The sequence below is a fragment of the Symphalangus syndactylus genome, chromosome 3 (assembly GCF_028878055.3).
Source record: "Symphalangus syndactylus isolate Jambi chromosome 3, NHGRI_mSymSyn1-v2.1_pri, whole genome shotgun sequence".
In the NCBI taxonomy this organism is placed as follows: Eukaryota; Metazoa; Chordata; class Mammalia; order Primates; family Hylobatidae; genus Symphalangus; species Symphalangus syndactylus.
This window is the reverse complement of record NC_072425.2, coordinates 16,300,918-16,314,777: the sequence shown is the minus strand read 5'-3', so window position 1 is coordinate 16,314,777 and position 13,860 is coordinate 16,300,918. Positions and strand designations below refer to the sequence as shown.

At 46.1% G+C, this 13,860-nt stretch overlaps 2 protein-coding genes across 4 annotated transcripts in view; both read left to right on the top strand.

Moving 5' to 3' along the window:
* The window catches only part of ODF2 (outer dense fiber of sperm tails 2), a 48,791-nt gene extending 46,331 nt beyond the window's left edge, over window positions 1-2,460 (top strand). Inside the window, 2 exon segments of the mRNA XM_063635769.1 lie at window positions 223-348; window positions 1,569-2,460. Coding sequence (XP_063491839.1) covers window positions 223-348; window positions 1,569-1,757 — 315 coding nt within the window. The 3' untranslated portion in view covers window positions 1,758-2,460.
* A 4,047-nt stretch (window positions 2,461-6,507) lies between these two features.
* The window catches only part of GLE1 (GLE1 RNA export mediator), a 42,164-nt gene continuing 34,811 nt past the window's right edge, over window positions 6,508-13,860 (top strand). The window contains exons 1-2 of one of the 3 annotated variants that reach the window (XM_055270917.2): window positions 6,508-6,757; window positions 10,776-10,997. In XM_055270917.2, coding sequence (XP_055126892.1) covers window positions 6,659-6,757; window positions 10,776-10,997 — 321 coding nt within the window. In that variant the 5' untranslated portion in view covers window positions 6,508-6,658. The remainder of the gene's footprint in view (window positions 6,758-10,775; window positions 10,998-13,860) is intronic. The other 2 variants (XM_055270915.2, XR_008656481.2) reach the window with 2 other exon arrangements.

The following is a 13,860-nucleotide window of genomic DNA, read 5'->3' as shown; positions in this document are numbered from 1 at the left end:
AGGTGGTGACTCCTGGAGCACTGGGACAGGGCAGGCAAAGCTGGGTGGCAGGCATAGTCCCCGTAGTTAGTTCCTGCCCCAACGTTCTAGAGAAGACAGTCCACAATGATGTGCAAGTGCTGTCTGCAAGACCATATAGTGGGAGGGGCCCAGCCTTCTCTTTGCCAAGTGTTCCCCATGTCCAGTAAACCAGCCTCATGTCCTGGGCCTTTGAATGTGCAGGTGGAACAAACCAAGGAGCACGCGCTCTCCAAGGAGCGAGCAGCCCAGAACAAAATCCTGGAACTTGAGACCCAGCTGAGCAGAACCAAAACTGAACTGAGCCAGCTGCGGCGGAGCCGTGACGATGTGAGTCAGGCTGGTGGGCCGGGCTAGGAGAGTGGGCAGCAGACCTAGCTTCTGTGGGGCCTGTGGGCCAGGGTGTTTTGTGTTACTGTTTTTGTGAATATGACATGATTTTATTTTTCTCCAATCACTTTCCTATCCCTTAAGGATATCCTGGGTAGATATTTATTTATTTATTTAGAGACGGAGTCTCCCTATGTCACCCAGGCTGGAGTACAGTGGTACGATCTCAGCTCACTGCAACCTCTGCCTCCTGGGTTCATATGATCCCCACCCCACCCTCAGCCTCCCAAGTAGCTGGGATTACAAGCATGTGCCACCATCCCTGGCTACTTTTTTGTGTGTATTTTTAGTAGAGATGGGGTTTTGCGATGTTGGCCAGGTTGGTCTTCAACTCGTGATCTCAAATGATCTGCCCACCTTGCCCTCCCAAAGTGCTGGGATTACAGGCGTGAGCCACTGCACCCAGACTCTTTTTTTTGTTTTGTTTTGTTTTAGACAGAGTTTCACTCTGTCACCCAGGCTAGAGTGCAGTGGTGCTGTCATAGCTCACTGCAGCTTCAAACTCCTAGGGTCAAGCAGTCCTCCCACCCCAGCCTCCTGAGTAGCTAGGACTACAGGTGCACACCATCACACCCAGCTAATTTTTGTATTTTTTGTAGAGATAGAGTCTCACTATGTTGCCCATTCTGGTCGTGAACTCCTAGGCTCAAGTGATCATTCCGTCCTGGCCTCCCAAAGTGTTGGGATTATAGGCATGAGCCACTGTGCCTGGCCTTAGAATATTTTCAGAAAGAAACCCCATACCCGGCCGGGCACGGTGGCTCACGCTTGTAATCCCAGCACTTTGGGAGGCCAAGGCGGGCAATCACGAGGTCAGGAGATCGAGACCACGGTGAAACCCCGTCTCTACTAAAAATACAAAAAATTAGCCGGGCGTGGTGGCGGGCGCCTGTAGTCCCAGCTACTCGGAGAGGCTGAGGCAGGAGAATGGCGTGAACCCGGGAGATGGAGCTTGCAGTGAGCCGAGATCGCGCCACTGCACTCCAGCCTGGGCGACAGAGCGAGACTCCGTCTCAAAAAAAAAAGAAACCCCTACCCATTAGAAGTCACTCCGCACTCACCTCCCCAAACCCTCTGGCAACTCCTAAGAAAGTCCTTATGTCTCTATGGATTTCTATTTTGGACACCGCACAGCAGGCCCATGCTGTTTCTCCTCATAGGCAGACCGCCGCTACCAGAGCCGGCTGCAAGACCTGAAAGATCGCCTGGAGCAGTCCGAGAGCACCAACCGCAGCATGCAGAACTACGTCCAGTTCCTCAAATCATCATATGCCAATGTGTTTGGGGATGGTCCCTATACCACCTTCCTGACCAGCTCTCCCATCCGCTCCCGATCTCCTCCTGCCTGAGGCCACCTATCAGGGCCTGGAGCCCTGATGGAAGCTGTAGGAACTCCAGAGTTGCCAAGCCATAGCTGGGAAGCCTGGTGGTTTTCCTCTCCCAGTGATAAAATGGGTTCAGGGTCTTGTCCTTAGCTACTAGCTCTAGAAAAGTCCTGAAAGCAGCAGGTGAAGCAGGAAGCACTTGGTTTTCTCCTCCCTCATATAGTCACCTGTTGAAAGTTTTAAAATTTCCTCGACAGGCCTTAAATTTACTACAACATTAGGATACCACATTTTAACTTACCATGACTTTGCTCCTTCCTTTCCCGAGAAAATATTTCCACTGGACTTTTTCCACCAGTCCTCTTATAGCTCTCATTGTTTTAGGAATCTCTCTCTCAGGTTTTTTCTGACCTAAACCAGCAGGAGGTCGTCCTGGGCTGTAAGCACCATCACTTGCTTTTTTTTTTTTTTTTTTTTTTTTTTTTCCTGATTTCACGAGTGTGGTGTTTTCCCAAGGCTCCATTCCCAAGCTCGGTGCAAACCTCTCACTCCCAAGTTTCTTTGAGGCTACTTGCCCCCAAGCACTTCACAATAGACCCTCGAGGGCTTGCGTCCATTTGGCCTTTTACAAGTGTAATGCCAATTTCGTTGATTTTTGTTTCTTTTTGCCTGGTTTGTATCTCCGGAATGCATTTATTCTTGAAATATTTGTGCGATTTTACAAAAAGCTTTTGTGTTCAGTTATTTAAGGCTCCATTTGATGATTTCCTTTACCCAACCACTCCTCATCCCTCCTCTAAAAAATGATTAAGTAAAATGCTGCAGGAGAGCCGGTAGACATTTTTAAAGTACTTGGTGCCTGAAACATCAGGCTTCTTATTTCATTTTAGCTCAGGTTGATGCTCTCACATTGTAATCAGTGAACTGTCAGGAGGGAACAAACTGTAAGAAGGATTGCTTGGTGTTTTAGGGTAGATCACTTTAGCTGTTAGGAAGAGAATGGGATAGTGTACAGTATATATTTTTAAAATATGAATTGGTTTCTGAATAAGAATCTGGGCCATTTTTTTTGTTCACCATTTTTGTTCGTACTATGCTAACCTCTGCCCTTCTGATTCTAGCTAGTATTGGCCTGGGTGGTCCAGTCTTCTCACCTCTCAGTCACTCTAACTCAACTCTAGAGAATTTCTTCTCTGTTCTTTTTTCTTCTGGAGACAGGGTCTCTGTTACCCATGCTGAGTGCAATGGCGGGAACATGGCTCACTGCAGCCTTGACTTCCCTAGCTCAAGCAATCCTCCCACCTCAGCATCCACAGTAGCTGACAGCACAAGTGTATGCCACCATGCCCAACTAATTTTATTATTTTTTGTAGAGACAGATCTCACCACATTACCCAGGTTGGTCTTGAATTCCTGGGCTCAAGTGAACCTCTTATTTTGGCCCCCCAGAGTGCTGGGATTACAGGTGTGAGCCACCGCACTCAGCCTTCTCTGTGTTCTTGAATCCACCTAGGCATCTGGATTTCAAAGACCAGAAATCTCTTTTCTCCACCAAATTTTGAGGATATTTATAGTTTCCAGCTTTCAGTTTTTCCAACGAAGGTAATTCCAGCTACCATTGCCAAAAAAACTAAGCCCATTTTCATTTTCATACTCTTTTTTTTTTTTTTTTTTTTTTTTTTTTTTTTTTGAGACGGAGTGTTGCTCTGTCGCCCAGGCTGGAGTGCACTGGCGCGATCTCGGCTCACTGCAAGATCCGTCTCCCGGGTTCACACCATTCTCCTGCCTCAGCCTCCCGAGTGGCTGGGACTACAGGCACCCGCCACCACGCCCGGCTCATTTTTTGTATTTTTAGTAGAGACGGGGTTTCATCGTGCTAGCCAGGATGGTGTCGATCTCCTGACCTCGTGATCCGCCCGCCTCGGCCTCCCAAAGTGCTGGGATTACAGGCGTGAGCCACCGCGCCCGGCCATTTTCATACTCTTAACGTAAATAGACGTGAACTTATAATAGGTGAAAGGCCTTCCCGAGAAAGGACAATTGACAAACTTCCACCAACATGTATATATATCTGTATAACTCATTATTATTTTTGCCAAACTAGAGAAGACCTCAGTGCAGGGCATTGCTATGTAACTCTGGTGTGAGCAACACCTCTCTTGGAGTCCCTTGCTGGGACTCTGGGGACTCTTCAACAATTTTTCTTTTTAAAATATTTTCATTACAAGAAGTCCAGGGAATTTTTAAAAACTCAGAAAATGAAAAATGTTCACATTGCTTATACTCCAGAGAGAATTCTTCCTACCTCAAACTGAGATCTCACGAGGTGGTGGACAATGGAAGGGTCAGAAAGTCTGGGGTCCCAGTTAGAGCCGTCTCTGGAGAATTGTGACTCATTCTATTTTTATTGAGATATAATTCACATAAAACTCACTCTTTTTATTTTTTTTGAAACAGGGTCTCCCTCTGTCATCCAAGCTGGTGTGCAGTGGCACAAAGATGGCTCACTACAGCCTCAGCCTCCTGGGTTTAAGGGATCCTCCTGCCTCAGCCTTCTGAGTAGCTGGGACCACAGGTGCATGCCACCATGCCTGGCTAATTTTTGGATTTTTTTTTTTGGTACAGGCAGGTCTCATCATGTTGTCCAGGTTGGCCTCAAACTCCTGGGCTCAAGCAATCCTCCTACCTTGGCCTCCCAAACTGCTGGGATTACAAGCATGAGCCACCATACCTGGCCTAGAATTCACCCTTTTAAAGTGTATATATAGGCCAGGCATGGTCACTCACACCTGTAATCCCAGCACTTTGGGAGGCCGAGGCGGGTGGATCACCCGAGGTCAGGAGTTTGAGACCAGCCTGGCCAACATGGTGAAACCCTGTCTCTACTAAAAATACAAAAATTAGCTGGGAGTGGTGGTGGACACCTGTAGTCCCAGCAGCTACTTGGTAGGCTGAGGCAGGAGAATCACTTGAACCTAGGAGGTGGAGGTTGCAGTGATCCAAGATCACGCCACTGCACTCCTGCCTGGGCAACACGGTGAGATTCTGTCTCGAAAAGATAAAGTGTATATATAATTTGTAGTATATTCACCAAGTTGTGCAGCCATCACCATTATCTAATTCTAGACCTAGTTTTTTCTTTTTTTGAAATGGAGTCTTGCACTGTCACCCAGGCTGCAGTGCAGTGGCACCATCTCGGCTCACTGCAGCCTCTGTCTCCAGAGTTCAAGGGATCCTCCTGCATCAGCCTGTGGGACTATAGGTGCATGGCACTGTGCCTGGCTAATTTCTGTATTTTTTGTAGAGACAGGGTTTTGCCATGTTGCCCAGGCTTGTCTGAAACTCATGACCTCAGGTGATCCGCCCACCTTGGCCTTCCAAAGTGCTGGGATTACAGGCATGAGCCACGGCGCCCAGCCAACCGATGTCATCACTCCCAAAAAAATGCCATACCCATTAGTAGTCACTCCCCATTCCCCTCCCCCAGCCCCTGGCAACTAGTCGTAAAGTTTCTCTGGCTCCATAGATTTGTCTCTTCTGGACATTTCACATAAGTGGAATTGTCCAACATGTGGCCATTCCTGACTGGCTTCTGTCAGCATAATGCTTTCAAGATTGATGTTGCAGCATATCATCAGCACTTTATTTTTATGGCCAAATAACATTCCATTATATAGATATGGTGTTTCCTCCTGCCAAACAGGGCTGGTTGGGATTCCAAAGAAGCACTATGGCCGGGCGCAGTGGCTCATGCCTGTAATCCCAGCGCTTTGGGAGGTCGAGGTGGGTGGATCAGCTGAGGTCAGGAGTTCGAGACCAGCCTGACCAACATGGTGAAACCCCGCCTCTGCTAAAAATACAAAATAGCTGGGCGTGGTGGCAGGCGCCTGTAGTCCCAGCTACACGGGGAGCTGAGGCAGGAGAATCGCTTGAACCCGGGAGGCGGAGGTTGCAGTGAGCCGAGATCGAGCCACTGTACTCCAGCCTGGGTGACAGAGCAAGACTGTCTCAAAAAAGCAGCACTAAACCCAAAACATTTATTAGGGAAACTTACAGAGTGGGCTGCAGCAATTCTCGCGACAGACAGAGAGAAGCGGTGTTTAACCTAGGTACATCCCCAGCGAGGGGTCAGGGTATGGAGTTTATATGAGGGTTTATGGAATTTGGCTAAGGCAGGGGTCAGTTTCAGCGTTTTGGGCAATAACCTAGATGTCCTTAGTGCCTGGGGATATGCAAGGCCAGTGTTTGGTTGCAAGTCTGCAGGAAAAAACTTGCAGCTGGCTGGGTCATAGGGCGGTCAAGGCACTCTGATACTTGGTCAGTGCACAGAAAGCGGGGGAACTCGGCAACCGCAAACATAGTACTATATTTTATTTATCCACTCACCAATGGATGGACATTTGGGGTTGCTTTCACTTTTTGGCTATTATGAATAACACTGCTGTGAACACTCATGGACAAGTTTTTATATATACATAGGTTTCATTTCTTTGGCGTATTATATATATATATATATTTACCTAGGATAATTGCTAGGTCAAATGGTAATTGTTTAACCTTTTGAGGAATTGCCAGACTGTCTTCCACAGCAGGTGCTTCATTTTACAGTCCCATGAGCAGTGTATAAGGGTTCCAGTTTCTGGACAGTCTCAAGGCACAGACCAATTTTCTGCAGCCCCGGGGATTGGGAGCTGGTGGTTACCTCTGCGGAACGTGCCCCGACAGCCAAGCCCTGCGCGCAGGCGCATTGGCGGGAGGGCGGGAGCGCGGGAGCGTCGCCGGAGGTGGGGCGTGCAGGCGTTAGGGGCGGGGCTGTACTGCCCTTGCGCCCCGGAAGCGGAAGCCTGTGGGGCCTTCCCGGCGGCTGATTCGAGGGCTTGTTTGGTCAGAAGCGGGGCCTCAGAGAAGCTGCCCCTTAGCCAGCCATGCCGTCTGAGGGTCGCTGCTGGGAGACCTTGCAGGCTCTACGCAGTTCTGACAAAGGTCGCCTTTGCTACTACCGCGACTGGCTGCTGCGGAGCGAGGTGAGCGGTGGCCCCGGAGGACGTAGGCCCTTCCGGCCCCTCGCGACCGAACCCTTCTTCTCCCTAGCCCTTGGCACATTCTGCTGCCGGGAACCCGTGCAGTCTAACAACTTGCATTTATTTCTTGACTTCTGTGTGTACATCCCTCTGTCCTGGGATTTCTGTTCTCTCCAGCCTATTTTAGCGTTTCGGGGAGCTCCCCTGACTTCACAGGTGCCCCGCGTTCTGAAGGCTTCGTTGCTACCCTCCGCCAATTGGGCGCCTTCGTTCTGCTGTTGTCAAAGCAATCATGGCCCTAGGCTGAGTTAACTTACTGTATGTCTCATGTGCTGGGAGCTCTAGATTTTGCGACGAACGATTGACAAGACCTAATCCATTGCTACTAGTGAAATGACCAAATGTTTAGATTGATTTGGCAGACCTGGAAGGTGAATGGGGACGTGGTCATCGTACCTAGTATTTGCAAAGCTCTGCGCTAGAAGTGGAGGGATGTGGAGAGTTAAGGCCGAGCTCCCATTCCCGACTCGCTGCTAGTTAGCTACAGATAAGACGTTGTCCTGCATCCTCAGACTTCTTGGGAAACAATCCTAAAGTATTTCCCTGTCTTTTATGTTGTTGAGAGTTTTGAAAAACACAGACCTTACATTCTGTAGGCTGACTGCCAGCATATGTGCTTTCAAACCACCAGACCAAGGTTAAGCATTCTTGGCAGGATTACCACAGAAATGATACCATGGCTTTCTCAGTAAGTCACATGAGGAGGCACAGAGATGTCAACCCATCCCAACACTGGTGATGCTAATCTTGATCACCTGGTTACGTTGTTATCTGCCTGGTCTCTCCGTTTAAAATTCGTCATTTTTCCCTTAGTAATTGTTGGTAAGTAATAATACCAGTATCCTTTTTTCTGGGCAAACCTTCATCCTCCATGGCTTTAGCATTCATTGATGTTTTCCACATGAATCGATCACCTCTATGACTTTGCCAGATCCTGTTTCTTTATATCCACTATTCTTTCTGCATTTGTTAGTTGGCATTCTACTGTAAGGAGGTTCTTTCTTTTCTCTGGTGTTTGGTTATATTGGTATGGACTCATGGATTTCTATTTTATTGAGTGAGTTGTAATCCATTACTTTTATTATCTGTTTTATTTTAAATGTCCCAGATTTTGTAAGCTTGTATCAAAATATCACATGCAAGGCTGGGTGTGGTGGCTCATGCCCGTAATCCCAGCACTTTGGGTGGCCGAGGGGGACAGATCACTTGAGGTCAAGAGTTCAAGACCAGCCTGGCCAACATGGTGAAACCCCATCTCTACTAAAAATACAAAATTAGCCGAGCATGGTGGTGCATGCCTGTAATCCCAGCTACTCAGGAGACTGAGGCATGAGAATTGCTTGAACCCTGGAAGCAGAGGTTGCAGTGAGCCGAGATTGCACTGCTGCACTCAAGCCTGGGCAACAGAGTGAGACTGTGTCTCAAAAAGAAAAAAAATGTGGCCTTGTAAATATGTACAACGATTATGTATTCATAAGAATTAAAAAGAAAAATGTCCCAGATTTGACTACTGGGCGCCTCATTAAGTTGGTTCCTGTATTCCTTTGACATATTTCCATATTTCATTGATATTTCTTTACTTTTTGGCACAAAAAGGTGTCCCAGGTGCAAGTTTCCCTGTCTTAATCCAGGAATCAGCTATTTCTCCAAAGAGGCTGACTCTTTTGAAGTGGAGGATGGTGCTGTATTGACAAACCAAGATCTGGGAGTTTGGTGTGTTGAGATTCTTGATTGGGTACCATTGCTTCTAGGCCTTCTCAGTAGACAGAGCTAGGAAATAATACATATCTAAATATGTACACACATCACCACACACATTTATGTACTGTCTATAACTGTGTGTACATATATATTATAAAACCATGACTTCATACTGATAAATGCCACTTCCAACCCAGCACTTCACTTTTGTTTCTAATCTTACCCCATCCATGTTTGTAAATATGTTACCTAGCAGTGAGAAGTTTGGCTCCTGTTATTCTCAGTATGTTTACTTATTTGCTCAATCAGTTTACTTTAGCTCATTGTAGCAATCTCCCAACTACTCTGGTTTTTTCATTTATTTATTATATCATAGGTAATCAGTATTTATTTTCTCATGCAAAGATGTTCCAGACTCATCTTATATTTTCCTGCCTCCAACTCTGGAACTTACCTTTTCTGCAGAGACTCCTGGTTTCCTTTGATTTAGAATTATATTTACAAACGAAGATCTGGTACTAGATATGTTCATTATTACTACTAAGGGTGTATACATACATATCTATTTCTATTTTTAAAAAATTATTAGGCTGGTTGTAGTGACTCATGCCCATAATCCCAACACTTTGGGAGGCTGAGGCAGGACGATTGCTTGAGGCCAGTTCAAGCTGGGGGCCAGGCTTGGTGTCTCACACCTGCAATTCCAGCACTTTGGTAAGCCAAGGTGGGCAGATCACTTGAGCCCAGAAGTTCAAGACCAGCCTGGGCAACGTGGAGAAACCTCACCTCTACAAAAAATACAAAAAAATTAACCAGGTGTGGTGGTGCGTGCCTATAGTCCCTGCTGCTTGAGAGGCTGAGGTGGGAGTATTACCTGAGCATGAAAAGTTGAGGCTGCAGTGAGCCGTGATCGCGCCACTGCACTCCAGCCTGGGGAACAGAATGAGACCCTGTCTCTCAAAAAAAAAAAAAAAAAAAAATAGCCAGGCGTGGTGGCTCACGCCTGTAATCCCAACACTTTGGGAGGCCGAGGTGGGTGGATCACCTGAGGTCAGGAGTTTGAGACCAGCCTGGCCAACATGGTGAAACCTTGTCTCTAGTAATAATACAAAAATGAGCCGGGTGTGGTGGCAGGTGCCTGTAATCCCAGCTGCTCAGGAGGCTGAAGCAGGAGAATTGCTTGAACCCAGGAGGTGGAGGTTGCAGTGAGCTGAGATCATGCCACTGCACTCCAGCCTGGGTGACAGAGCAAGACTCCATCTCAGAAAAAAAAAAAAAAAAGGCTGGGCACACAGTGGCTCACGCCTGTAATCCCAGCACTTTGGGAGGCCGAGGCAGGTGGATCGCCTGAGGTCAGGAGTTCGAGACCAGCCTGACTAACATGGAGAAACCCCATATCTACTAAAAGTACAAAATTAGCCAGGCATGGTGGTGCATGCCTGTAATCCCAGCTACTCAGGAGGCTGAGGCAGGAGAATCGCTTGAACCCGGGAGGTGGAGGTTGCGGTGAGCCAAGATCGTGCCATTGCACTCCAGCCTGGGCAACAAGAGCGAAACTCCATCTCAAAAAAAGAAAAAAAAAAACAGCCTGGGCAACATATCAAGACTCCATCTCTATAAAAAATGAAAAAATAATTAGCTGAATATAGTGGCGCATGCCTGTACTCCTAGCTTCTGGGGAAACTGGTTGAGGTGGGAGGATAGCTTGATCCCAGGAGATCAGGCTACAGTGAGCCATGATTAGGTCACTGCACTCCAGCCTGGGTAATAGAGTGAGACTCTGTCTCAAAAATAATTAATTTTAAAAATGAAAAAATATATACATCTAGGTTTGTGTAAGTATGCTTTACGATACTCGCACAATGACAAGATCACCTAACACTGTGTTTCTCAGAACTTACCCCCATTGTTAAGTGACTGACATTCTAGTGATTGTGTATACAGTGGCTTACTTCAGAATTCCTCTTGAGTTCTGTTCAGTGCTTTAGATTGCTTTCACATATGCTTTAATGGCAATCTTTGTGCATTGTCCCTTTTTCTGTAGTTAGGGTTATTTAGTCTGATTTTCATTAGAAGGATAGTAGTCAAGGTCATTATCAAGAAACCACTGTACTTTGTTTTCATCTGATTGTTAATACATTACTTTGGGTCTTTGATGTTTATTTATTTAGATCTTCTTAGATGTTCAGTAAGGCATGTAGTGGATTATACTGAGATCAGTTGACATGTAAGTTGAGCTTAACCCTATTCTTCTCTCTAGGATGTTTTAGAAGAATGTATGTCTCTTCCCAAGCTATCTTCTTATTCTGGATGGGTGGTAGAGCACGTCCTACCCCATATGCAGGAGAACCAACCTCTCTCTGAGACTTCGCCATCCTCTACATCAGCTTCAGCCCTAGATCAACCCTCATTTGTTCCCAAATCTCCTGACACAAGCTCTGCCTTTTCCCCAGCCTCCCCTGCAACACCAAATGGAACCAAGGTAAGGTTGTGATCAGCTTAAGACAAAGGACATGGTGGCTGCAAAGTCAAAATGTTTAATATTGTCATATGACAGTGACCATACCCTAGGGAAAATAATGGTTGCTCATTGTTGTAGCTGTTTGTAGAGATGATGTTGACAGCACCATTCAGTGTTCTCTTTAGACAGATCCAGGGGGAGAAAAATCCCTTCTATTCTTAGTACCCAGAATAGTATAACTAATTTCATGAGCAATTGGATTTTTTTTTTCTGATGAACGTTTCATCTATTTAACTGATAAGGCCTCCCTTTTTGTGTTATCGGCTGGAAGAAGGCTAGAGTGAAATGTATACTTGCTCTTAAGGTTTACATGCCTTCTCTCATTGGTTCTGTAGGAGATTTTACCCTATTCCTGGCTCTGTTTTGTCCCTGCCTTTGTTTTTTTTGTTATTTCTCCCACTTAAAAATGCTAAACTGGGGCCATTTCCTCTCAGAAGACCCCTATCTCTCACTAGAGAGAGAGCTGTTTTCCTCTCTCTTTCTCTTGCCTATTAAACCTCCACTCCTAAACTCAAAAAAAAAAAAGTTAAATTGGACCCAACACAGTGGCTCATGTCCATAATTCCAGTGCTTTGAAAGGCCAAGACGAGAGGATTGCTTGAGCCCAGGAGTTCAAGACCAGCCTGGGCAACATAGTGAGAAATTGTCTGTCCAAAACACTTAAAAATTGCTAGGCATGGTGGCTTGAGCTTGTAGTCCTAGCTACTTGGGACGCTGAGATGGAAGGATCACTTGAGCCCAGGAGTTTGAGACTATAGTGAGCTGTGATCAAGCCATTGCACTCCAGCCTAGGCAACAGAGTGAGTCCCTATCTCAAAAAAAAAGTAAATTTTGGAGGTTTTTTAAAATTACTTTTTATATACTTCTAGAGGTAGTTTGTGTATATACAAATATACGTGAACATGTCTTCTTCTTCACCCCCCCACCCCTTTTATTTGAGCTGAGGTCTGTCTCTGTCAACCAGGATGGAGTGCAGTACATGAACATGGCGCACTGCAGCCTCCACCTCCCAGGCTCAGTCCACCCTCTTGTCTCAGCCTCCCGAATAGCTAGGACTGCAGGTGGACACTACCATACTTGGCTATTTTCTTTTTCCTTTTTTTCTTTTTTGAGACGGAGTCTTGCTCTGTCCCCCAGGCTGGAGTGCAGTGACGTGATCTCAACTCACTGCAACCTCTGCCTCCTGGCTTCAAGCGATTCTCCTGCCTCAGCCTCCTGAGTGGCTGGGATTACAGGCACCCACTATCATGCCCGGCTAATGTTTGTATTTTTAATGGAGATGGTGTTTCACCATATTGGCCTGGCTGTTGTCAAACTCCTGACCTTATGATCCGCCCACCTCAGCCTCCCAAAGTGTTGGGATTACAAGTGTGAGCCACGACACCCAGGCTTTTTTTTTTTTTTAAGATAGAGTCTAGCTCTGTCACCCAGGCTGGAGTACAGTGGCATGGTCTCGGCTTACTGCAACCTTTGCCTCCTGGGTTCAAGCGGTTCTTCTGCCTCAGCCTCCCAAGTAGCTGGGATTACAGGTGTGTGCCACCATGCCTGGCTAATTTTTGTATTTTTAGTAGAGACAAGATTTTGCCATGTTGTCCAGTCTGGTCTCAAAACTAGTGACCTCAGGTGATCCACCCACTTCGGCCTCCCAAAGTGCTGGGATTACAGTCGTGAGCCACTGTGCCTGGCCAGTTTTTTTTTTTTTTTTTTTTAACATAGAAAGTGTATTTTTTTCTATCTAGTAGTTCATCTTTTAAAATATTCATCTTTAAAAAATATTCTTTGTGGCCAGGTGTGGTGGCTCACACCTGTAATTCCAGCACTTTGGGAGGCTGAGGCAGGTGGATCACTTGAAGTCAGTAGTTCGAGAGCAGCTTGACCACAGTGAAACCCTGTCTCTACTAAAAATACAAAATTAGCTGGGCGTCGTGGCGCACGCCTGTAATCCCATCTACTTGGGAGGCTAAGGCACTAGAATTGCTTGAACCTGGGAGACGGAAGTTGCAGTGAGCTGAGATCATGCCATTACACTCTAGGCTGGGTAACAGAGCAAGACTCAGTCTCAAAATATATATGTATTTTGAGACTGAGTAAATAATAACAAAATAAATAAACATAAATAACAAATATATATATATTTATGTTTATTTATTTTGTTGTTGTTGTTGTTGCCAGAAAAGGTTTAGGTACTTTAAAATATATATTTTTAGCAACTGAACATCTTAAGGAAAAAAATGAACCTCCACCTAAATGTCATACCTTATATAAAAATTAACTCCGCCGGGCGCGGTGGCTCACGCCTGTAATCCCAGCACTTTGGGAGACGGAGGCAGGTGGATCACAAGGTCAGGAGATCGAGACCATCCTGGCTAACACGGTCAAACCCTGTCTCTACTAAAAATACAAAAAAAAAAAAAAAAAAAAATTAGCCAGGCGAGTTGGCGGGCGCCTGTAGTCCCAGCTACTCAGGAGGCTGAGGCAGGAGAATGGCATGAACCCGGGAGGCAGAGCTTGCAGTGAGCTGAGATTGCGCTACTGCACACCAGCCTGGGCGACAGAGCAAGACTCCATCTCAAAAAAAAAAAAAAAAAAAACTTAAAGTGATCACGGACTTAAATGTAAAAAAAAAAAAACTGTAAGCCTTTTAGAACTAAAACATAATCAGAATCTAGGGCTGGGTGAAGATTTATTTATTTATTTATTTATTTATTATTTATTTGTTTTTGAGACGAAATCTCATTCTTGCCCCCCAGGCTGGAGTGCAATGGTGCAATCTCGGCTCATTACAACCTCCGCCTCCCGGGTTCAAGTGATTCTCCTGCCTCAG